At 41.8% G+C, this 23,461-nt stretch overlaps 2 protein-coding genes, 3 long non-coding RNA genes and 1 other non-coding gene across 13 annotated transcripts in view; 2 read left to right on the top strand and 4 right to left on the bottom strand.

Annotated features, from left to right (window-relative positions):
- Window positions 1-6,815, top strand: part of LOC144079280 (uncharacterized) — an 83,836-nt gene extending 77,021 nt beyond the window's left edge. For 5 of the 8 annotated variants that reach the window (XR_013301485.1, XR_013301487.1, XR_013301482.1 and 2 more), the window contains 3 exons: window positions 4,427-5,994; window positions 6,624-6,689; window positions 6,757-6,815. This is a non-coding gene — a long non-coding RNA (uncharacterized LOC144079280). The remainder of the gene's footprint in view (window positions 1-4,426; window positions 5,995-6,623; window positions 6,690-6,756) is intronic. The other 3 variants (XR_013301489.1, XR_013301483.1, XR_013301488.1) reach the window with 3 other exon arrangements.
- LOC144079281 (uncharacterized) lies at window positions 6,806-7,210 on the top strand. The gene is made up of 3 exons (XR_013301490.1): window positions 6,806-6,821; window positions 6,965-7,020; window positions 7,149-7,210. It is a non-coding gene; the product is annotated as an uncharacterized LOC144079281 (long non-coding RNA).
- Window positions 7,211-7,328: 118 nt separating this feature from the next.
- Window positions 7,329-7,935, bottom strand: LOC144078586 (uncharacterized). The gene is made up of 3 exons (XR_013301254.1): window positions 7,848-7,935; window positions 7,603-7,653; window positions 7,329-7,541 (listed from the first exon to the last, which is right to left on the bottom strand). It is a non-coding gene; the product is annotated as an uncharacterized LOC144078586 (long non-coding RNA).
- A 34-nt stretch (window positions 7,936-7,969) lies between these two features.
- LOC144078585 (peptidyl-prolyl cis-trans isomerase FKBP3-like) lies at window positions 7,970-9,247 on the bottom strand. The gene is made up of 3 exons (XM_077606780.1): window positions 9,041-9,247; window positions 8,749-8,850; window positions 7,970-8,133 (listed from the first exon to the last, which is right to left on the bottom strand). Exons 1-3 carry the CDS (start codon window positions 9,143-9,145, stop codon window positions 8,068-8,070), a joined length of 273 nt encoding a protein of 90 aa, XP_077462906.1. The 5' UTR covers window positions 9,146-9,247; the 3' UTR covers window positions 7,970-8,067.
- Window positions 9,248-10,649: 1,402 nt separating this feature from the next.
- On the bottom strand, window positions 10,650-22,941 carry cilp2 (cartilage intermediate layer protein 2). Its single transcript, XM_077606776.1, has 12 exons — window positions 22,931-22,941; window positions 22,713-22,805; window positions 22,495-22,641; window positions 18,409-18,483; window positions 17,781-18,050; window positions 16,905-17,087; window positions 16,651-16,806; window positions 16,260-16,577; window positions 15,521-15,629; window positions 15,263-15,420; window positions 12,098-14,526; window positions 10,650-11,484 (listed from the first exon to the last, which is right to left on the bottom strand). The coding sequence occupies exons 3-11, from the start codon at window positions 22,556-22,558 to the stop codon at window positions 12,110-12,112; spliced, it is 3,750 nt and encodes a 1,249-aa protein (XP_077462902.1). The 5' UTR covers window positions 22,559-22,641; window positions 22,713-22,805; window positions 22,931-22,941; the 3' UTR covers window positions 10,650-11,484; window positions 12,098-12,109.
- trnar-ucu (transfer RNA arginine (anticodon UCU)) lies at window positions 11,859-11,951 on the bottom strand. The gene is made up of 2 exons: window positions 11,915-11,951; window positions 11,859-11,894 (listed from the first exon to the last, which is right to left on the bottom strand). It is a non-coding gene; the product is annotated as a tRNA-Arg (tRNA).
- Window positions 22,942-23,461: the final 520 nt, after the last annotated feature.

The raw sequence follows: 23,461 nt of genomic DNA, 5'->3' as shown, positions 1-23,461 counted from the left end.
TGTCTGTCTTGCTACTGCAACCAAGAACTTTCCAGAATACAGGATGAAATAAAAGTCTAATCTAATCTAATCTTGGGTAGGCTACCATAGGCATGGTAATTGAGGCTAGGCCACCTTGTGGACTTCCTGTGTGTGGCTCCAGTTTCTTAACTAGGTCTACAATGTATTGTGTGTCTTGTGTCTGTCTTGCTACTGCAACCAAGAAATTTGCCGAATACGGGATGAAATAAAATTCTTATCTAATATAATCTAATCTAGGGTAGGCTACGTAAACACAACATTTCAAGTTGTGCTTGGAGGCTAAAGTTTTAGTGAGTTTTTTTATCTGTTTCTTTCTATTATTTGACCTTTTCAAGTTTCCAAAGAAGCTTTCTAAAGGAATTTATTTGCTCATTTTGCTTAGCTTTTGGGCTTACATTTTATACAGTATGTCACCAAGAGCCAGTGGAAAATAATTTAAAAGAAACGTTTGAAAACTTTGAAAAGAGAATAACAGTGTGGAAAAAAGTTTGAGTCTTCTATTGTTATGGGTTGGCAGTTTTGATAGATTTGACGTGACTTGTGATGTGTTCATAAACACTGTGTAGTACACTACATACCATACAAACTACCATATTGACTTTTTTGCTGCACCTTCTAAAATATAAATTTTCTTATGCGTCTTATATTCCAGTCTGTTTTACTTTCTGTTGCATTAGTGTGTTCCTTCAACTCATTTTCCGCCATTGACGGTAATAGACGCGATCATTCTTAACTAATGGAAAGTCAATTAGTAGGAAACTAACGTTCCCCAAAAAATGGGATGCAATTTGGAGCTGCAAACGACATTCTGGCGTTTCCTCAATTCCTCTTTCCCTCGAGTCTTTTATTTGAGACTGGAAAAAAGTTAAAGGAAACCTTGAGCTCCGCCGTCTGCCGCCAACGCTTTGAAATTGCGGCTGTGTGATGTCGTTAGTCGTCTTTCTCTCCTGGAGTGTTTGATGGCTGCTGCTTGCGATCATTTTTTAGCGCGGAAATGATGGAAGAAAACGGCAGAAGCGCACTTCTTGCCATTTAATAAAGTTTTCTGGCCCCTCTATGAGTAACTACGGCAGGAAAAAAGATACCTGCGGCTTTCCTCTTAATGAGATACAGTGCGTATCTCTGTTCTACTTTTGTCAGTTCCATTTTTTTTTTTTCGGAAAGGATAACAAATGGAGTCATTTTAGGTTTCTAGCTTCTTTCATTGCTCCAGTTCTCTAAGTATACTAGCAGTGTAGTCTGCATGAGGGAAAAAACAATATATAAACCGCACTGGAGCATGAGTCGCACTTGTGGGAGGGCATTTTTTTCCTTGATCAGAAACCAAGATTAAACTTACATTAAAGTAAAAGGAAAAAAAGGGATATATAGGGATCTGTGAAAATAACAGTTTTTCAGATAAACTGCGCTTGAGTATTAATCGCAGACGTGTGCGGTCGATTGGTCGCCGGTCTTTTGGTCGCCGTCTTTTGGTCGCCGGTCTTTTGGTTGCGGTCTTTTGGTCGCCCCGAGACGGACAACCATGTACACTCACACTCTTACCTAGGGGCAATTTAGAGTGTCCAATCAGCCTACCATGCATGTTTTTGGAATGTGGGTGGAAACCGGAGTACCCAAAGTCAACCCACACAGGCCCGGGGAGAACCGTGTGCAGTCGATTGGTCGCCGGTCTTTTGGTCGCCCCGACCGCGACAACGGGCAACCAAAAGACCGGCGACCAAAAGACCGACGACCAAAAGACCGACGACCAAAAGACCGACGACCAAAAGACCGACGACCAAAAGACCGACGACCAAAAGACCGGCGACCAAACAAGGTAAAACAACACGGTCTACGCATCAATAAAAGCCAACAATGGCCATGAGCAGTTTCACTGAGCCGACGTGTGAGTGTATAAGAGTTCTTATGTATATGCGATGTCCCTTTAAGAAGCTACGTCAGTCAGGGTCTTAACAAGTTCTCCAACAAAAAACAATAAAAGTCCGGGAAATTTTGAGCTTTTCTTTAGCCTAATAATTACTAGGGCATTAGTATGACTAAATAGTAATTCGCAATTTGTATTTAGGGAATTTGAGCAACGATTTAAATGGTAATTATCACTTACCTTCCGGGTGACCAAAAAAACGGCGACCAAAAGATCGGTGACCAAAAGACCGGCGACCAATCGACCGTGTACCAATCGCAGAAGCAGCCAAACTATCAAAAAAGTGTGACTTATAGACCGGAAAATACGCTATTCCTACTGCGTTGAAGGTGACATGGGAAAAGGGAATGACTACAAATATTTGATAGATAAATGTTATTTCAATTTTAATGCCTGTATGGATAATTTAAGCCAAAGATCTACCGCAAAGTTTGAACTTTAAACAATCGCGCAGCATTTTAAAGACTTGATTTGGGAATTTTTGCTCCTCACATAGCACATGTTGAGTGCATTAGGAAACTGCTGAGTGCGGTTTCTGGGTTGTTGTCAACAAAGCGATGAAATCAGGTGCAATTAACTGCCTAATATGTTATCATTGTACAGTAAATGGCTTGTCTTCAACTCCTGTTACCGCAAGTAGTTGTGCAGCACTCCAGTGATTATTCCGGGATGCCCTCAATATCACGGCCTTTTATTATTCCCATCCAGCCTGTGTTTATTCATATTTTCATTACATCGTCATCATTCAGATGTTTAGTCTAGTTTAATCGTATTTGTTTACTGTCTGAACGCTCATTTGATTTAGCGCCGAACAGTTTTGCTAATTATCTTTAATACAGTACAACTACAAAGTGTTTTTTCCCCGTCTCGGTTCTTTGCAAAGAAATCCAACATGTAATACTTGGCCACGCGTATGAAAATAAACACGTCTGGTGCTTTTCCAAATTAAGCAGGAATCTCCGCCACCAAAGCCAACGCATGCACATGTTTTTCATTGTTTGCGAGATGTTTTGGGGGGTTTTCAAGGCCTTTCTGCAGAAATGCGGCTTGTCAAATTGATTTGTGTCTCAATCTACAATAAATAATTCGAGGATTTTTCACTCCAGGGTGAAGATGTCAAATGCCAACACGGCTCAAATCAGATCATAAACACGGAAATTTATGCAACACTGAATGAGAACCAAAAATTCAGCCCTTAGGATAGATTTAGTATGATGTGTTGCTTGTGCTGTTATAAAATTTGCTTCATGTTTACACTTTTGCACAAATTCATCCGTTAACAGATGAATTGAAATAACTCTTTGTTTTTTCCTCATCCATATGGATTTTAATTGATTCAGTATATATAATAAAATAAGAAAATCAATATTTTACAATAACACAATCGTGTAGTTGTGTTCTAAGTAACACACTAGAGTATTTTTTCTCATTAAATGCTGTGCTCATTCAATTCAAAAAGTTAATTAGTACATTTTATCTTAAAGGCAAGACTTTTTCATTATTATTTCAATACAGCGATGAATGATAAACTGAATTGTAGTGCATTTAGACGTTTGTCATAAAAGTGTGGGACGGGAACGGTTTATGCCAAGAAATGGGAAGATTTATTTGCAAATTTGAATGCATCAGATTCCAGACCTGGATCGTTTTCAACTTTAAAGCCTCCACCCCATTCAATATAACAGTAAAAAAGATTAATCTATAGTAAGGTATTTTTCCATATCAAGTTCCAAATAAATTACCAAGCAAACGCCAGCCTCACTGTTCCACCATTAGCCCAAAAATCTTAACAATTTTAAACGACTGCGCTTTTACTTAGTGTCACCGGAGATGTATTTTCCCTTTCACATGACTTTGCTTATGATATTAGTCATTCCACACTACGCGAACGGTTGGCCACGTGAAGACGTCGCTCCTTGTTGAAGCAGCATTTCCAATTTGACAGCACTCAAAACTATACAGGTTTCTTTCTCGCAACCCAAACAAGCAGTCTCTGTTGTGCATCAGTCTTTTGACCGCCGCCTTGGCAAGAGTGAATGGGCCTCGCGCACTGGCCACCAACTCCAAACACATTTGCGGTGAAGAAAACTGTAAAAATGGATTTATAACCACTTAGCTTGAGCTTGTTCAAACAGCGATGGAATGGATGCATTCGCCGGAAGATTAGTCCCTGATTTTATCTTCCGTGGCTCATTTAGTTTAATAATCTGCATCTTCCTGAGGTTACTTTTGATCTCTTGGGTCGAGTATTAGTCGAGGAAAAATGTTATCCCAGTCAAAAAGAACATTTGACAGTGAGGAGCAACAGAAGACACGCAGAGCTCTAAAACAGCTTGTGATGTTAAGCTGCACTGTGGAAAGTTAAACCCCCTCAAAAGCGGAGCTGCCATCAAGTGAACAATAACAGGCTTTATGTTTGCGTCCGCAATTACATTTTGAATAACGAATGCATTCAGTTTTACATCGCTCTTTGCTTTTCAGTTCATCTGAGCGGGCCACCGGGAAAGCCTTTCCGTGTCGCAGACTGACCCGTGCCGAGTAACAAGAAAGGCTCTGAATGCGTGTAATAATGCAAGATGTGCTCTCATGAGTATCAGCATTTGGCTTTTGACCGGTGGAAGTCGTGCGAAGGGCCGACAAGCATTTGTTTTGGCTTACGCTTGCTTTGATTTCTACACCAGCTGTTTCCCAAAGCGCTGCAGTCAGGGAGTCTGTATCTATTGATCGTTACCTCCGCCGAGAAGGTCATGTCTGGCCACATTACTTGGATTTCTCACTGAATGAATGGTTATGACAAAATTCAGACGTGTGCATAAGTGAATCGCTGTACTGGTCAGACATTAGGAGAGGTCTTTCTTTGAAGGCCTTTGTAGTCGGTTAACTCTGCCAGCAAATATTTGTTTTTGATATTTTTAACAAATACAGTTTAGTAGCTCACGTCCACCTGTGTGGAGTTTGCATATTCTTCCCGGGCCTGCGTGGGTTTCCTCCGGATACTCCGGTTTCCTCCCACATTCCAAAAACATGCATGGTAGGCTGATTGGACACTCTAAATTGCCCCTAGGTATGGGTGTGAGTGTGCATGGTTGTCCTTTGTCTCCTTGTGCCCCTGCGATCGGCTGGCCACCGATTCAGGGTGTCCCCCGCCTCTGGCCCCAAGCCAGCTGGGATAGGCTCCAGCACCCCCCGCGACCCTTATGAGGATAAAGCGGTTCAAAAAATAAGATGAGATGAGTTTGGTAGCTCTGGCTAGTCCACTCCATCACTAGTCAGTCATAGTTTGTGAAAGCGATGACGTATCCCCACGCCTGCGAGAAGCCTTGGTGTCTGATTGGTTAAAGCAACAGTTTTATGGGTACTTATTTTATGCTGCAGGGCCTGCAGAACTGATTGTGAAGGCCTCCATGCAGATTTCTGAACCTGGCAATAAATACTGACTGAAATGTGATTGGTTAAATTCTTAAATATGAAAAGACACCGGGAAACAGCGCAACCATGTGGACAGCAATGAAAGGAATCTGACAGATCATTTCATAAGTATATATGGTCAAAATATAATTAACATCAGTCTGTGATTCAGATATTTGTAGGCCAGCAGTGAAGGCCTTGCAGGCCCTTATGGTCCACCACTGAGTTATTGTATACAATACAATGAAGCATTCGTTCCATTTCAAATGTTAAACTTTTAATGGAGCCAGATGGCCTGGAATAAAGGTGAGTTGATGTAAAATACTAAGTAAAATGTTACTGAATACTGAATATTTGGTCAAATTAGTGTACTAACATACTGTTTTATAGCATCAAGACAACAAAAATCACGACTATTCTACGTCATCTTCAAAACATGGACATTGAGTTGGGAGGACAAACCACCTCTTGGAGCGCATTAAGCAAGCCACCCTCTTTTCCACATTCATTATGGCTGGACATTATGGGCGTGGTTACGACGATTGTCGACACCAGTGCATAAATTAGGCACATGCGCAGTAGCTCGTCTTTTCCAACTGGCCATTCTATGCTGACGGTCGACTAGCAAGCAGCTAAACGTGGTAAGGCGTAGAGCAATTTACTGGCCTAAGTGCGTTTTTATCACGCTACCGGGAGATTTTTCTTAGGAATAAATTGAGCCCAAGACCCCAACAAATCTGTTAGTTTAATGCCAGGTTGAAAACACCGTCGACAATTTAAGTTTGGGCTGCTTTTCCCCACTGGCTGTGTGCCGCATGTGGCTAGTTAGCTTAGCATTAGCGTAGCTAAGAAGCTTCCCATTTGGTCAGATTTCTCCATCATTGAGTCCTGTAGAAAGACTTTTAATTTAGGTAATCGATCAAAGCGGAGACATCAACGGATATTTTGCTAGGTAAAGGCTCACTCAAAAGGCACGACTGCGTTCCTGGTGTTTTGTATGTAATGATACTTTTCACTGTGAATGCTAAACACCCGTTTTCAATTTGTAATTATTCTGTTTTCACTAAAAAAAATAATTATCCTAGTTGTTAACGTCACTCTTTATTGAATCGCCTTGTCTAGAAAAGGGCAAATAGCACGGTGCACTCGCTAACTTATTTTCATTCTTTATCTTAGTCGTTTCTTAAATTTCTTGTAAGGGTTTCCTTTCCTTTAATAAATGTTTGGCAACTCCCAAATAGCTTGGTTAAATAAAGTTTTCCATGTTTAGCATCAACATGCAGCTCTGCCCAGGACACCCTTGAGGTTACGGGAGAGGCGACTGGGCCAGAGCAAGGTAAAACATCTAAGCCTATCTGTTGAATCTTCAGTCTCTATATTTGATAACGAGCGTTTTTTTGCAGGCATCAGGCCCTCGTCCAGACCAGGTTGCCCACTTGAAGATGATGCTTCTGTGGCATCTCTTGAGGTAAAATTATTTGTTTATTGTAGAATATCCAAGTATTCATCCAAATTAAAAGCTTGTTATGTAACTCAATGTGAAATCAGATCTATTTTATTTTGAGGTTTCACTGACTAAAGTTGCAATTTGCTTCCCCCCCTCTTATAAAGGTAAAGTCCAGAGTTCTCTGGCTCATGGTGGCAAAGTGAGAGGCCAGACCCCTAAGGTAAGTAGTATCTTATTTTTAAAACTTTAATGTTGGCTTAAAAGTAGATTTGAGCAGCAATTGTATTTTTTAAAACACTTGGGGAAAAAAAGACCTAAAGACTTCAATGGTGTTTATTTTGTCTACAGGTGGAGAATGGACTGGCCCCAAAAGATCAACATTTCAATGTGATACCAAATGTACTAATGTTGTCCTGTTAATAAAATCTTTGACCTATCATATTTGCATTCTTTTGCTGGGTAAATGAAGATTAATACATATGTATACATTGAGAATGTTTATTTTCCACAAATATTGGGTTTTTTAAGATAAGTTCATGTAGATCATCCAGCAATTAAAAATGGATCGCAGGAATTGTTGATGGGTGAAACATCTTCATCTCCTTGGATGGAATTCTGGAAGAGAAAAAAAACACTTAAGTCCAACTTTGACCAAAAAAATTATACTTACCAGGGAGGCTCTTCCAATGATGCAATTGAAGTATTATCTGTCCTTTGCTCAGTCAGCAAACCTCCATCCCACTGCAAAAGAAGGCAACATTAAAACCATAGTAGGGAAAATAAAAATAAATATTGGACATACCCCTCTGATGACTTTGTGGCTTTCTTTTTGTCCGCTGCAGAGGCAAAGAGCCTCAAAAATGATCCGAGTTTCTATAACAGGGATCTCCAACTCAAGGGTCCCTATCCAGTCTATTTTCCACATCTCCGTGATCAAGCTCCTGGAAAGTTTGTTGATGTGGTGGGAGATATGGAAAATATACTGGATAGGGGCCCTTGAGGACCAGAGTTCCATGGAGACCCCTGCTCTATAATGACAAGTAGTACCACTGAGTGGATGTTGGTGTCAAAGACTGCCATCCTCCAATGTCCCTGTTTGCCAGCAGCTCACCGTGTCACCCTTTCTGTAAACTTGGGTGGACCCTGAAGAGAAGCAAGATACAAAATGAGTAGGTTTAGTACACATTACATGAAAATTACAAATAAAAACCTGAAACTGTTGGGTCCGACTTAATCCACAACGTCTCCCTTGATTTCTTTGGTCTTCTCATTGATTTTGGACAGCTTTCAACTGCTTTGTCACCTCTTCCACCGTCTCCGTGGCTTTAAACCTCTACAAAACACAACAGCGTGATTATTTAATTGCTTATTGAACCATTTGATGCACAAATGACCCACATTCATTTCCCCATGTTATTTTATCTTGGATGAGTTTTTCCAGTCAATCATTTCAAATCGATTCTTTTTAAATAAATAAATATCCCAAAAAGTCATCATTGGTTCCGTTTCTCTTCATACACTGAGGGAAAATGGTTATTTTACCATATGTATAAACTTGAGTCAAAAATGACCCCTGTGCTATTGTTGAATGAATGTCTCACTTTAGTCAAAACCACATTTAAAACTAAAAATGAAAAGGTCCACGGCTTGAGGTTTTCCTTTAAGGGAAGGGAAAACAAGCCTGGCGTAAAAGGTATATATTCTACAAGTGTACAGTTTATTCCGTACACCACTGATAACACTTATGTGGCCGAGTTATTCACACAGGCTCTTGCTATTAAAAAATCAACACCAGACGAGTATAAGTGTTTTCATTCAAAATTTGAATGAATCATCATACAAAAACAAGCTAATTTAGGAAAGCCTTGAATACTGAATGCTGTTATTTAATTATTACACGGATAGAGAAAATAGAAACTAGTATTTAAAGAAAAAATGACTGACTCACTTTGCTGACAAACAGCTCGATATGGCTTGGACAAGCTGCTCCGTTTTGGCCGTTTTTGCCGACATTCTTGATGTTTCTCAGCAGTCTGTGCTCGTTGAGGAACTGAAACACACAACGGAATGATTACTTTTTTAAACATTAAGAGTTATAGGTAACGCAATGTAGCCAATTTGTTTGCAAAGATTTTTCTGTCTCCATCCACGTGGAGCTACGTCACGCGAAAGCATGCTCTCGCCAAAAAGCACTCTTTAAATGGGAACTGGGGCTTCTAAATCCCCAAATGACAACGTACCGAATGCGCTGCATCGTCCTGTAAGGACTTTATCAGGTCTTTCTTCGGTAAAACGCCACTTCTGAGCTGCTCGGCAGTCGACTCCCATACTGGTTCATCCGCCATTTTGAAGAAAGGCGGTGTCTATTTGAACTCTGACCTCGGTATGAATGAATGATTTAAAGGGGAATGACTTAAAACAGAATTACACTCCGGGTTATGGTGGGTTTTTGATAACTAGTATAGTCTAAATAAATACAACAGTTTCTCAGACGTTGTATTTTGATTGTGAGTGAAAAACAATGATATCAGGCAAGTGTCTGAAGGAGACATACTTCAACAAAGCTTGTAAATATATTTTACTTTTCCCAGTTACCATAAACTACACTGTTTGCAAAATTATATTCGGGCTTCAATGAGAATCTTTTTACATCATATCTGGATTTGTGCGAGCTATACACTAGCCTCAAAATGATTTCAATACAAATTTCACTGACAGTATTAATAACAATATGCAAAAAAATACACAAGAACAACAGCATTTTCAATGCACATAATACTAAAGCCACTCTTCTTTTACACTGCTTCGCGGTTTTTGCATTTTGGGGGACATGGCGAACAAATGGGGATTACTGCAGATATATTTTTCACGGTAAAACCCTGTTTTTCGCGACATTTGACGTCACAATCTCTGGATTCAATTTGTATTACAACTTGGACGCTACATCCAAGGTGACATTTGTTGATTGTTTCTGATTGCTGCGGCAGGTATGTTTGTAGTTACATAAGATTTATTGAATGACACTATTTAGCTTATTGGCTGCCCTTGATGGTTTGAGACACCCAATCCATTTTAACTGGAAGGGTTGGCGGCCAAAATTGGGATGTGTGTATTTTAGTAATCATTCATCTTTTGGAAACCCTAACATGGAATCGGGGCATTTGATTGTAATCCTAGATCAAGTTAGGAACCCTACTTTAGAACCCTTGTTTAAAACCTGACTTTGAAAAGACTGAGATGAACGCTTAATAAAAGGCTGGAAGCATAACAAAGATGATGGACTTAATCTGCTTGTTTAAATGACTTTTTTGTCTCATAAAATGGAGCTTGTTGGACTGTTAATGAGCGTTTAGGTCATATCTCTCTAATGGCTCCCAAAGGAATGCAGTTTATTTTTTTTAATTAACTGCACAAGTGTTTACGTCTCAGCCCCCCTAGGCTCTTGATGAACCGCCGTTGCTCTTGGCTGCTTTTCAGATTAGTTCAGCTTGGAAGGTTTGTGTTATTATTGGGATTGGAAATGCTCCATTTTCTGATTAACACTTTTCAAGTGTTATGTTATGCCATTCATTAAAGTTGCACTTAATATACAGCAACAATGTTGGAACATGTTAAATTATCGCTGCTGTTTGTAAGAATCATGCTGAAGGTTGTCTAAAAGTGAATGGTATCTGTAAAAGAAAGCAAAGTTTAAAGTAATAATACGTATAAGGAATTAAATAACATGAGCATAGATGTTAAAGTTAACCGTTGAATCCATTTTCTTTGCTAAACAAACACAAAAAAGCAGCGCAAACTGAAGCAAGTACCTGTGGAACCTTAAAGCAAGTTGCAAACAAGTTCTATACGCCATATTAAAGATATTTTATTATGTTGAAACAGAATCCTCTAGACTCTGACATGTGAATAGTTGAATTATGACTTAATTGTTGTTCCCCCAAAATATTTTTTACACAATTAATGGCATCTTCTCTTGTAGACCACCTCTCATAAATGCATTTGAGCAAGAAAAACCTGGGGAAAAATGTGCAGTTAAAAAAAGTGCGAGGAATTGTTGTTCTCATTGCACAAGTCATTGACCAACACAACACCGTTGAATAAAAATGCAATATTGACCAAGTTCTGCAAGATGAAATATTAGGAAATAAATCAGGTCACAGAATTAAAAACTTGGACAAAGCCCGTTTGGTATGGACAAATGTCCGAATCTCAGCTGACCAAGTGGTGTATCCATGTGCAACATTGAGAAAAATGTCTTAAAATGTCTTTGGCTAACTCGTGGTTGTACAGTCGGTCTCTTTTGATTTTCTCCTTTTGAAGAGAAAGGGCTCAGTGTCTGCAACTTTGAGAGACCTTTGTTGGGAAGCATTTTTTTTACATGATTTGGTGCCACCACCATAAACAGGTTGCTTTTGATTTTTAAAAAATCATAAAAGAAAGGACACCACAAAATACACCTACCTATAAAACTTACATTCTCAAAAGGCAAATAGCACTTTCAGGCATAAAATGTGACCAAAACTTTTAGATACATGCCAGGTACTGCTTTTCATATAGCCACAAAATGGATGTCTCTCAGGAGGGACTGTTTGTCTGAATTTGGTGAATTCCACAGTAGAGAGGAGCTTCCTTCATCAGAATGGCAGCTTTTATTTCCACAACAAGAGTAGCCTTGAGTGAAGATCTAGAAATGACATTGACAAAAGAGTTTCAGTTATTCTATTCGTGAAACATTTAATTTCATAGATGCCAGACTCAAGGGCCCATGACATCATTTTGAATTTGCATCTACCCAAATGATTTTAGATCTAACTGGTATGAATCGGAAACAAATGAGTTTGACACATTTGGTCCAAACGATTGACCAACTATCAAAGGAATTGTTGATTCTTTCAGAATAAGTTATCTCTGGTGGGACTCAAACCCACAACCTTTGAATGACTTCACCTGTAACATTCGTAGAAGTCAGCACACTGTCCATTGCGCCATAGAGCCACTTAGCTTCTTTCAAATATATCGATTACTATCAAAGTAATTGTCGATTCTTTTAGAATAAGCCGACTCTGGTGGGACTCGAACCCACAACCTTTGAATGACTTCACCTGTCACATTCTTAGAAGTCCAACGCGCTGTCCATTGCGCCACAGAGCCACTTCTGTTCTTCCAAATATAGAATTGTCAATTAATTAGTAGCCCCAGTTGCTAGCCAATGGCCCTCGGAAGGAAAACATATCTACAATGTGGCCCCCGACAAAGATGAATTTGATACAGTTTATTTGTTTGTTTTTCCAACCTACCTCTGAATGCTTTTATTGGGGTTGTTGTGTGCGCGTGACTGTCCTCCTCCTGCTGCTTGTGGTGACAACCCTTCGACCCTGGGTCCTGCCCTGTTGTTCGGAGGGATACGCCACCACCCGAGTGGATGACCTCTGCATCTGCATGCCTTCCATCTCCCTCATGTCCCTCGCCATTTGTGACAGCGTCAATCCCGGGTTGGTCTGCAGTCGCTGGAAGAGGCTTTCTCGGTTGATTTTCCTCTCCGGGCAGCTGAAGGTCAAAGCTACTCCTGAATCTGATTTCATTTCCCTGGAGAAACCGTCCGAGGTGCCGTCGAAGCAGCGGCCGATGGCGATTTCCTTCGCCAGCCTCGGATTCTGGTCTGTGACCGTGTATATGCCGTAATTGTGTCCCAGAGGGTCGACGGGCGCTAGCATCGTAAAAGCGTGTGATTCGTTGTTTTGTGCAACTGGAGGGTGTTTGATGAGGTACTCCTGCAGAAGGTTGTTGGTAGCGATTCTGCGACAGTTTCCTTGCGGGAGGATCGAGATAAGTGATCGATCCACCTCGGCTTGGTCGAACAACATGCCGCTGCATTTGAACTCGACGCAAGCTGCCGAAGTGTTAGCCTCTCGCATGTCTCGAGTGCTGCGGATATCGCGGATGCCGTAAAGCATGCCTCTGGTCTCCGGGTGCGATCCTCCCAGGTTTCTCGACCTGACCATGACTTCTTTTTGTCCGTGGACCTTCACCTTGATGAAGCACGCCCTAAACTCCTGAGGGTTAGGCCACCACGAGAGGTAGTCGCCTGTCCAAGTTGTCAGATCGGTCTCCTCAAAGGGCACAACGTTGTATTCGTACTTGTCTTTCTCCACTCTGAAGAATCTGAAGTGATTCGCGTCAACCGGAGCATTCTCGCAGGCGAGTAAATTCTGGTAAGGGTAGATGGGCCCGTTGGTCTCATCCAGATTATTTTGGTTGGGCTTTGCCAAATTGATCTTGAAAGCTGTTTTCTTCAGAGCTGGATCTTCGTGGTCTGAGCGCTGGTAGTCTATTTTATCCAGATATGGCTGAGACACTCCAATGATGTTTGGATTCATCTTTGGGGAGGAGGGAGCTGCTTCGAGTTCCTCGCCACCCATCATGGCCGTTACGTACGCTGTATAGGCATCGGGCCTCTGGGCGTCACAGAAGGCGGGTAAGCAGGCCCCGTTAGAGCCGGTTATGACGCTGTCAAATCGGCCCCACGCTCTCGGGTTGGAGGAATATCCCGGCTTGGGCTCCAGGTTGATTAAGCTGATCACGACGCCTTCCAACTGCTCAACAGAAAGGAACTTGTCACTCATGTAGGCACGGACTTTGACGTAGCAACGTCGATTTTCCGGCACGTCCAAATTAAAGAGTCTTCGCTCTCTAATCTCCATGTTGCCAATGATGAAGGTACGCTCCTCGCGCTTGCTTCGTCCATGTCCACCTGTAGTTGTGGTGGTAGAGAAGTCACCTTCCTCCTCCCAGACTCCAGTGTCAGGATTTAAGGACCATAATTTCATTTTGGGAATGTGCTCTTGCATTTTGACATGCTGAGTGTCGAGAAGGACCTGAACCGCTCCAGCCCCGAGGACCTCCTTGTTACTGCCGTCACGGAAGTCGACTGAGAACATGCCGTAGGTCCTCAGAGGGAGCATGTCCCCCTCAGTGTCCACAAAATTGAGGTCGCCAGGAGTCGCGGACGCCGTGGTGATATTTCTTGGGTCTATGAACGTGACGCTGGCTTTCACGGTTCCCTCGTAAAGTTCTCCATTGTCTCTGTGGAAGGAATTGGCTGGAATGACCAACTGGCCAATCGGGTCTTCGCCTATCATTTCGCCCAGGTTAATCGCATTGGTTTCGCTGGCGTCGATATCAATCGGAGCCTGCTTCCTCATTACCTTCACGTCGTGGTAGATGGATCCGCTCTTTTTGTCCAAAATGAACACCTTGGGGGTGTCAATGAACTTCTCAGTGGGGTCAACAAAGTTCACCACCAGTCTCTGGGTGTCAGGAGTAACTTGAATGGTGAAACCTCCCTGGTATCCAGTGGTGCCCACTCTTTCCTTGCCAATGTAGACGTGGCCGAATCGCAGCGGCTCGCCGTCGTCGGCGGTGACCACTCTGCCACGCACCAGCACGGTCGGCTGTACGCACTTCTGGCAGCTGCACTGGGACACAGCTCGTAATGGAAGGCTGTAGCTTCCACAGTCGATGGTCCGAGTTTCCATCGTTTGGACGCCGCAACAAAAACCGGCTTCATCCCTGCAGCGCATGTCAAAGTCGAGAGAGCCGGCGCATTTGTTATGAGGGCAGCGGCCAGCGTTGTAAAACTTGGAGTTCGTCCCGGGTTGTACGCAATCCAGCGGCAGTCTGATCAGATGTGCCTCAGGAGTGGAATTGCACGCTGGAGCACCTTTTGCTGTGAATTTGCGATAAAAGCAGAATGAGTTATTTTCAAACGACACATAAAAAATGATCAATTGGCTAAACATTAAAGATGACTACTTCTTCTTAGTACACACACAAATATCTTTGGCCAAAAACATCAAAAACTATGGTTGAAACTATTGCTAAGAAGCAAGCATACTTTGGTCAATAATGTTTTGCAGGGTGCCATCCATGACAGCCAAGTGAGTTACAAAAAAATGAAATGAAAAGGCTGAGAATCACGATTCTAATCTAAGAAGGACCAAGACAATACATCATTGACTGATGTGACTATTACTAGCTGCACTTTTTAAAATAGTGCACAAAATGAAAGAAAAAATCTTGAACTTCAGCCAGACTGTGTGATTGTTTTCCCATGAATGAAATAGTCTGTTAAATGTCCCTCTCGTCCTTCTTTCGTTTTCTCAGACGTCTGTATTTTTTTTGTCCACTTAATGCATGGACACAATTTGCAGATGAAGCCTAAAACTTGAGGTCACTTTGCCAGTAATATTCCGTCTCTAAAGACTTGCAATGAATTGTGCTTTTGCTTGATCTTATGAAGGATTTAGAAGACATTTGTGGAGTCAGACAGATCGTCAAGTTTATAGCACCACTGCGCATTGACTAAAAAGAGAGCATTATCTGTTAGATGTTGGTTTTGGCTGAGTTTATGTGTTGGGAAAAGAAACACACTAGTTCAGGCATGATCGATATCCAAGACTTACCGATGACGGTGAGGGATGCCGGGGAGGATTTAATGCTGCCCGCAGAGCTGCTGGTTTTGCAATAATACAGTCCAGCTTGCTCTAGCTTCAGATCTTTTAGGACGAGTTCTTCTTGGTACTTGTACACTTTTCTATCGAGTAGAGTGCCATTGTGGTACCTTGACCATCCACGATGGCAAAAGGAGTAAAAAAAAAACCAATCAGGTGCTTTGTAAAAATGGACTAAAATGGCCACCAAGGCACTTGTTTTCATCTCACCAGTAGTATTTATCGGGTGTTGGGGATCCCGTTGCCTTGCAACACAGTAGCACACGGCCACCTTCATAACGTACCTTGTCCTCGGGGTGCTTCACAATATAGGGCTTCTCTGTGGGAAAGTATGGAGGAACAAAGTCTGAAAGGCTGCTTTGAGAGCTCGTAACATTCACTTATATTGCCTATGATTCACACATTGGCCCGTATGCTTTCGGAGAAAAAAAAAATACTTAGGGGAATTTGGGCGTTAAAAGCGGCACAACAAGGTTGACTTTTATTTTGCTCTTTAGTTGTTCCCATGCAACCAAATAAGTGCTCCTGTGAACTTTTAAAAAGAGAAATTATAGTTGATGTGTTAAGCTGTTTCCTGAGAGCCCTTAAACTATTGTGGAGAAACAATGGTACACAAGGGGAAAAAAGATGGCTTCATGTATTAAACGATAATTGGTGTTTAATGTGGCAATAATCTGGTTTTTATGAATGGCCTGACTTGAGAAGGGGGGTTTCGCACCATTTCTGCTGACTTTACTTAAGGCACAAACCCTCCTGCAGCCTTAATGGCGATAAGCACTATAAAATTGGATGGATGGTCATATTCCTACACACCCATAGGGGGGTCAATCAAAATTTTAATGACGATATGATAGGATATTCGTTTGGATGACCATTCCCTTTTTATTTGTTCAAAGGCCTCCCATCGATTTAATATTATGGATTGGCATCATTGTATACCCCTACTCACCAGCTGATCTGAGGACAGCAGACACCCAAGAAAGTCCTGTGCCGTTACTGGTAGAGGAGACTGTGACAGGAGAAAACTTCTCCTTCCTGACGATGATCAACGTGACGTTAGACGAGCAGGTCCCCTGCAATCTGAAGCGACCTTTGGCGTCTGTCCGGGCACGGATGACTTTAGGTCGATCGGCAAAAGCCACTAAGGCCCCCGCCACAGGGACTCCTGTCACACTGTGAACATCCCCCTGCAAAACGTGGCCGTCGCACACGCATCGGCTGCAGTCTTCGTCTGGGCGGCCCTTAGCGCACACGCGTTGACACTTGACTGTCAGAACAAGGACGTGAGGTCAGAGAGGTTAGCCATCAATTCAAACACTAGTAGCGAGCGTCCTGCCTACCCGGACATGGCCTCTTGCCGCATTTTTGAGTCTCAGCAGGGCGTCCGATGCACTGCACTGTCTCCGAGGTCCTCAAGCAAGTCCTCCTTCGAATCCTACGACCGCCACCGCAGGTTGCGGAGCAAGACCCCCATCGACCCCAAGGGCCCCACTTCGCTAACCACACACAAGCAAAAGAGAAAAGAATTACCATCAAAGAAATTCAGGAAGCGGTCCAACGCCATCTGGGATTCGGATTCAGAGGTTGAAATAACCTGTACATGGAGGGGTAGAGCACTCCCTCCTCTCTGAATGGTGGCCCTGGCAAGCCGGAACCAAGAGAAGAGGCATTGGCTGCGTGCTCATGCATTTTCTCTGGCGGACCTGGACACCCGCATCGTTGCAAACGGTCGTCGTGCACGGGCCCCACTCGCTCCATTTGGACCAGTAACTCTGCTCTGGACAACAAGAAGTATAAGTAGCACAGTCACAAGGGAGCCAAGATGTCTAGTGGTATTTTGATCTACAAGTTCAATTGCCTGGGGTTCTTAAACGTATTGGAAGTTAGGACAATCTGACAGTCACAGGCACCGCCATTAAGTATGTATTAAATCTCAGTCGTAATTATTGTTGTACATACTGATACTAGTACTGGCAGGAGACCTATTAGGCCACTAAAATGCTGGCATTGATCAAATAATACACAAACGCCACACAATGTGGATTCACTGAAATTTAGGTTCCAACTACCATAAAACCACTGAAGAATAAGGAAAGACTTCTGCTGTGATGTAGGATCGTTACTAAAAAGCAATGCCAATTGGATTCTGTTTCCAACCAAACTGCTTATAACCAGACCAAATAAAAGTGAACAGTTGGTGCTTGATTTCAATGCCTTTTTACCACCTGCTTGTTTCGTTGGAACCATGTGTGATGTCAGATGTCACCCCTAGTTTACAATTGCATCAGGTAAATAATTTAGGCTAACTATAAAGAACATTTGGTATTTTTGTTCAAATGACATGCTATCAACTAATACCACAAAACTGTAAATTGGAAAAAAATGAGTTGTAACTCGAATTTTGGTAGGCTCGCAAAAGTGAGGAGATTCCTAAATCAAGTATTAGCAATGACCGCGGACGGACTATTACCTGGTGGACACTGAAAGCGGACGTGGTAGTTGGAGCAAGTGCGTCCAGAAGGTTGCTCTTTATTGATGCACCAAAAGCCCTTATCAAGACTAGAGTGGACTATTTCTCCCGTATCTGCCGCCGCCACCCAGTCCGTAGTGCGAACTTCCATTGCCGTGGGCCTGGAGCAAATTCTCTCCCGGTAATAGAAGCGGATGGCCTCCAGCCGCTCGTAGTCTCCGTTTCCACCAGGATGGTCAATGTTAAACCAAGATGTCCACTCTGTCAAACCTGCAGACAGTCGAAAGAATTCTAGGAATAAGGCTCACGGGAATGCGGTCACCACATCTGCGCGTCAAGAGCAAAGATGGATGTGGACTTCCTATCAGAAAAGATCTGCTCCTCTCGTTTAAGAACTCACTGTAAAGCAGATGGGGATCATTCAATGCCAGCCCTCCTAGTCTAAAGGAATTGATTTGCAAATGATCTCATTGCTAAAGCAATGAAATTTTTTAGATCCAGAGATGACAGAATTTAAAGAGTAACATTCCTGATTAAAACACTTAAGAGTTACAGCAAAAATATGTTATTTAGCTAATAATGCCATATTTTTATTTTCCTGCTCAGCCTCAACGACTTTAAATAGTACCTGTTGTTCCTCTGTCTGTAAAACTGTTAGGTGTCTCTCTTCTTCTCTTTATTGATAAGCTCTCTCTTGTATACCCTGTAAAGACAAAGAAAGTAGTTTGTTCAAAACGCAATGCACTTTGGTCGCTAATTTGAGGGTGAACTTAAGACATCCTTGTATGAAAATTGAATTGAAAGCTTTGCTGTCATTGTACATACATAGATATACATACTTTGTATATTGTACTTTGTACAAGGCTCACTGTTTTGATTTGCTTCCTACATTTGGACCAGGCAGTAAACTAAATGTCAAAACCCCAAACGAAAATATCGAGGCTCTCGACTGACTTGTGTGTGTGTTTCAGTTCCAAAAGTGATGTGTCAGCACTGGCGACCAAGAACAGCAGCTACTGATTGATTCCGTTTCGGTTGTGGCGAGCAACAACAAACACTATAAATTACCGGTCATTATCAAAGCGTAAACAATTGACTCGCTAAGAAAGTAATGCTTTAGGCCGATATCCATGTTGTGCCTTTGAAGAAACAATGCATCTAGTTTTGTATGGAACTGACAACATCACATTTTTGCAGTGGTTGCGATTCGTTATCATGCACTACAAGAAAGCACACTTGTATTGCGTGATAATAAATAGTTGGTTTTAAATGTTTAAATAAGTTGAACATTACAGAATAAGATCTTTTGATTATTAGAGATTAATAGAAAACCGGAGCACACAGGAAGGTCGGAACCCACCAGGGATTGATCCCTCCATCTCAGAACTGTGAGGCGGACGTGCTAAACACTCTGAACAAACACGATGTCAATCTTAAAAATAAATAAAACAAAGAACCATCTAATTTGTGTGAATGTTCACTTATCATAAATTCAAAATATTTTCACACAAAAGGCCGAAATGTAGACAATTTCTAAGAATTTTATGAGGTTCATAAAGGTTTTATTAATGTTAAGAGTGGAAGTTGAGATTAGCAAAGAACCTAATGTTTCCCAAATGTAACCTCAGCTGTGAAAAGCTTTTCTTGTGTTTTGGAGTAATATGTGAACACATTATGGAGATTTTAGCATGTGTGACGTCACGTCTTGACCTCACAAGCCAAAACGAGTTATGATTTCCTGCCCATACGTCGTCTTTTTTTGTACTCAAACAGCTCACGTGCGCTATTTCCATCTGCTTTTACACTTCTCACACTTGTGAAGTTTACCACCAACTTGTCACGTGTCAAAACGGCGTGTTGGCCAACTAAGTGACCCCTCGTAAAATCGCAACGATGATGTGGATACTGGGACCTGATTAACAACCTTGTTCCACTTGTAGCGTGCCACGCAAGCTACCGCATTAGGATTCTTTTTACATCTTAACCCATGACAACCGTAGCTCTTATTTTAGGGGTTTCACCACGTGAATAACCAACTGACGTTCTTTGCCTGCTGCATACATCATGTTGCCAATAAATAACAGGGTAATATGTAATAGAGGCCTTGGTCAGAGGGATGCTGTATAGAAGTCTGGAGCTTGTGGGATGTACCCCCGCACCCCCTTCACATGTTGCGGAACGTGTTGGATTAGACCGCAAAGACTGCAGAGTCGAATAGTAGAAGTTGATGCAGACTGACAGGCTGTCTGTTTGCTCGAGAGTGCGGGCAACTTTGACGTGTGTCTGTGAGAGAGAAAGTGTGTGAATGTGTGTGTGTGTGTGTGTGTGTGTGTGTGTGTGGGATGATGTGTTTGCCATGTCATATGGAAGCTGTTTTTACATCTGGCCGGATTCTTTGTCGAAATGTGCGTCGTCATTTTCCTTTCCTTCAAATGTCCAATTTTGGATTCCTAAAGCATCTGCGCCTCATTACGACAAGCAATTTTGCGTCTGACATTAGCTAATGATGCGCATCAGCCCCTTGATTTCAGGTTTTGGTTCTTATAGTGTACAATAAAATATTTGCCGTGCACGGCTTTCATCCTTGATGGCGTTCAAATATGATTAGGCGCTTTCAAACTATCTCTATGTCCTTGCTTGAACTGCTTCGCAAGAGCCAAAAACTGCCCACAGCACAGAGGATTCCATTCAAAGTAAATTGCTCCCACATATGTCCTTTCATGTAAACAAAAAAGCATAACTGCAAAATATGCTCCAATTGAAAGATATCAACCCGATGGAATTTCTTAGGTTTCCTCATAAATTGGTTATAAATATGGTTGAATCTTCATCATAATCAAAAGAATAAATCCACGGATTCTTCTAGGACATATTGGCATGGGTAAATGTAACCAAATTTCTTTGCAGATCAATTGAGTGCAACAATCACGATGAAATTTGAATAATACCACTTATCCTAACGTGGGTGGTGCTGGAGCCTGTCCCAGCCAACTATGGTCCTGAATTGATTTTGTTAAATAGTAAAATGTGAAAAGAAATGTGGGATCAATATGCAACAGACTGTTTATTCTTTGTAGTTTGATGCTGATAAGGCCACATTTAAAAATATAAATTCCTATGGATCACAAACTTTATCTCTTAATAAGAATAGACTAACAAACTGTATAAACGTATCTATTTCACGCACTAAATGTCCTCAGGACGACTGCAATGGTTTGATGGCTTTTCAATGTGGAAAATACGACAATTTGGAGTTATGAATTTGGTCTTGCAACTAATTAAACATTAGGTTAAGGTTGAAAAAAGACGACAATACACTTGCCACACCAATAAATGGACAAAGCCGCACGAGTGAATAGTTAATAAAACAGAAACACATTTGTTTTGGTTCCTGCAACAGCGCCAGCTCCTCTTATTCTGTTGGAAGCCGTTAAAGTCAACATGTTGATATGCGGTTCCCAACTCCCAGCTGGTTGTCACCCTCCATTTCCAGCAGGGTCTAATTACCGGAGCATTAGGGCAAACTGCCTCTGGAAAGCGGCAAAGCGATGCCACAGTGCCAGCCGTGCAGAACAAGTAGCGGACTACTTTCAAATAGCCAAAGGTGTCGGAAAAAAGAGCTTCAAGACAATGACGAAAAGCTATCAAAAGGGAATGTTTTAACATGCATGGATGTTTTAACTGAGTCTAGCTGTCATTTTCATTCCATTCTCTCATTTCCCCCCGAGTTGGAGCCAGCAGGTGAGAGAATGGGTTTCACTTAATGATGACACGAGGAACTACTGGCACATTGCAATAGTGAAATGAGGACAAATAAGGCAAACCTCATGGCAATTTTAATGTTAATTTCCTGTTAAGATGCCAATGCAATTTGAAGTTTGGAAGGAAATGACATTTTAGCAACCAAGTACCTCTTCTGTACTAAAAAAAAAAAAGATAATTATTTATGGGGCTGAGTGGTTATCGCGTTGGCCTTATTGTTCTGGGGTCCTGTGTTTGAATCCAGGTCGGTCCACCTGTGGAGTTTGTATGTCGCCTCTGTGGGTTTTCCTTGGGTACTCCAGTTTCCTCCCACATTAAAAACTGCCCCTAGGTGTGGGTGTGAGTGTTAATCAGCTCCACAACCCATATATATATATATATATATATATATATATATATATATATATATATATATATGTATATATATATGTATATATATATATATGTATATATATATATGTATATATATAAAATCATATTATATCTTTGTTTAAGTACATAACGGAATCTAAAAACGTCCTTTGTTTAAACACTTTGGACTTCCAATTAAAATATCTTGCTTATAAATTTTTAAGAAAAGGTTCCCAATATTATTGAACGGGACTATACAAAGAAAGAAAACATTGAGCCAAATAGACATCATGTGCTATAGTAGGCAGTTGATCAAGTTAGGCAATAAAGATGAAAAAGTGAGACATAGGAAGGTCATAATAAGATCTCGAAGTTTTGAAAAATAAAGATAAAAAAGTTTCTTTGCCCTGATTGATCACCTCCCCTGCTATCAGCACATGTTGCGGATTAGCCTGTCAGTTGAACGCGCTGGTGGTGACATCATATCGGATCACACGAGCCGCGGCGGTGGTCCTTTGCAGTACCACGCATGCACACGTGCCTGTGCTCTAAACACCAACCATACCTTGCCTGACAGTTTGCTCTCGTGACGGACACTTACCTTGAACCAGAGTCACGGCAGCCAGGAAAGAGAGCAGGACGGCCCCCGTTTTTAATCCCGTCATCGTGCCGCTCTGTCACCCGTTCAGGTGCGCGAGGTGTGGAGAGATGTCGTCGCCGCCGAGGCAGAAAGTTTTCTTGTCGGAGGCTGTAGGCCGGTGGTTTTTTAAAAAGATGAAGCAATGTGGGCGCTCGCCAATCCGGCCCCTCGCTGCTCACTATTGGTCAGTCGGAAGCAACATCTGAGTCCCCCGTAAGGTATGAAGGAGGGGAGAGACGCTCACCATGAAGAGGAGGGCCTGGAAGTGGATGCTGAAAAGAAAAATTGCCCAACATTTTAACTCATTCGGCAGCCGGTGATGGCGATGGACGCCCAAACCGCAGAGCGTCTGACAGTGATCATAAACTTGCAAAAACACAATTAAAAATCTTCTTACATAAGGAAAATAAGGTTGGTAGCGTCCTCCATTTCGTTGTTGAAAAGCAAATTTTTCGTTCGCATCGACATACCAAAGTCCATCTGTGTAAGCAGACCCAAACTATGGTGAAGACTTTTTCTCTCCAGAACTAAAATTTTGTAAATAAACCCACTTATCCCCACGCCCAAGGCTATGTGGATTGTAAGTGATTGATTTACATGCGGATTTTGTTAATGCTACGTGAAGTCATGTTTATAGTAAACAAACATAGTCTCCATTTTCTGGTATATTGTGCTAATTTGGCCTTATTGAAAAAAGACATGGTCGTCATCAAATTACATTTTGCTTGACATTTTAAGGGAAATGTTTAGAAATATTTGCAAACTGCGGTTGGCCGTCGGGGCCTGCGAGGTCTTCTCTGCTGGCCTATGAATATCTGATTAAATTTTATGACGTTATCATTAATTTTTTTGGTCTACGTGTGGCAGCAGTAGCTGCAGTAAAGGTTTTAGAGCCATAAAATAGTTATTGAGTCTGACAGGTCACGAC

Source organism: Stigmatopora argus, chromosome 8 (assembly GCF_051989625.1).
Source record: "Stigmatopora argus isolate UIUO_Sarg chromosome 8, RoL_Sarg_1.0, whole genome shotgun sequence".
NCBI classification, from domain to species: Eukaryota; Metazoa; Chordata; class Actinopteri; order Syngnathiformes; family Syngnathidae; genus Stigmatopora; species Stigmatopora argus.
This window is presented reverse-complemented; position numbering and strand designations above follow the sequence as displayed.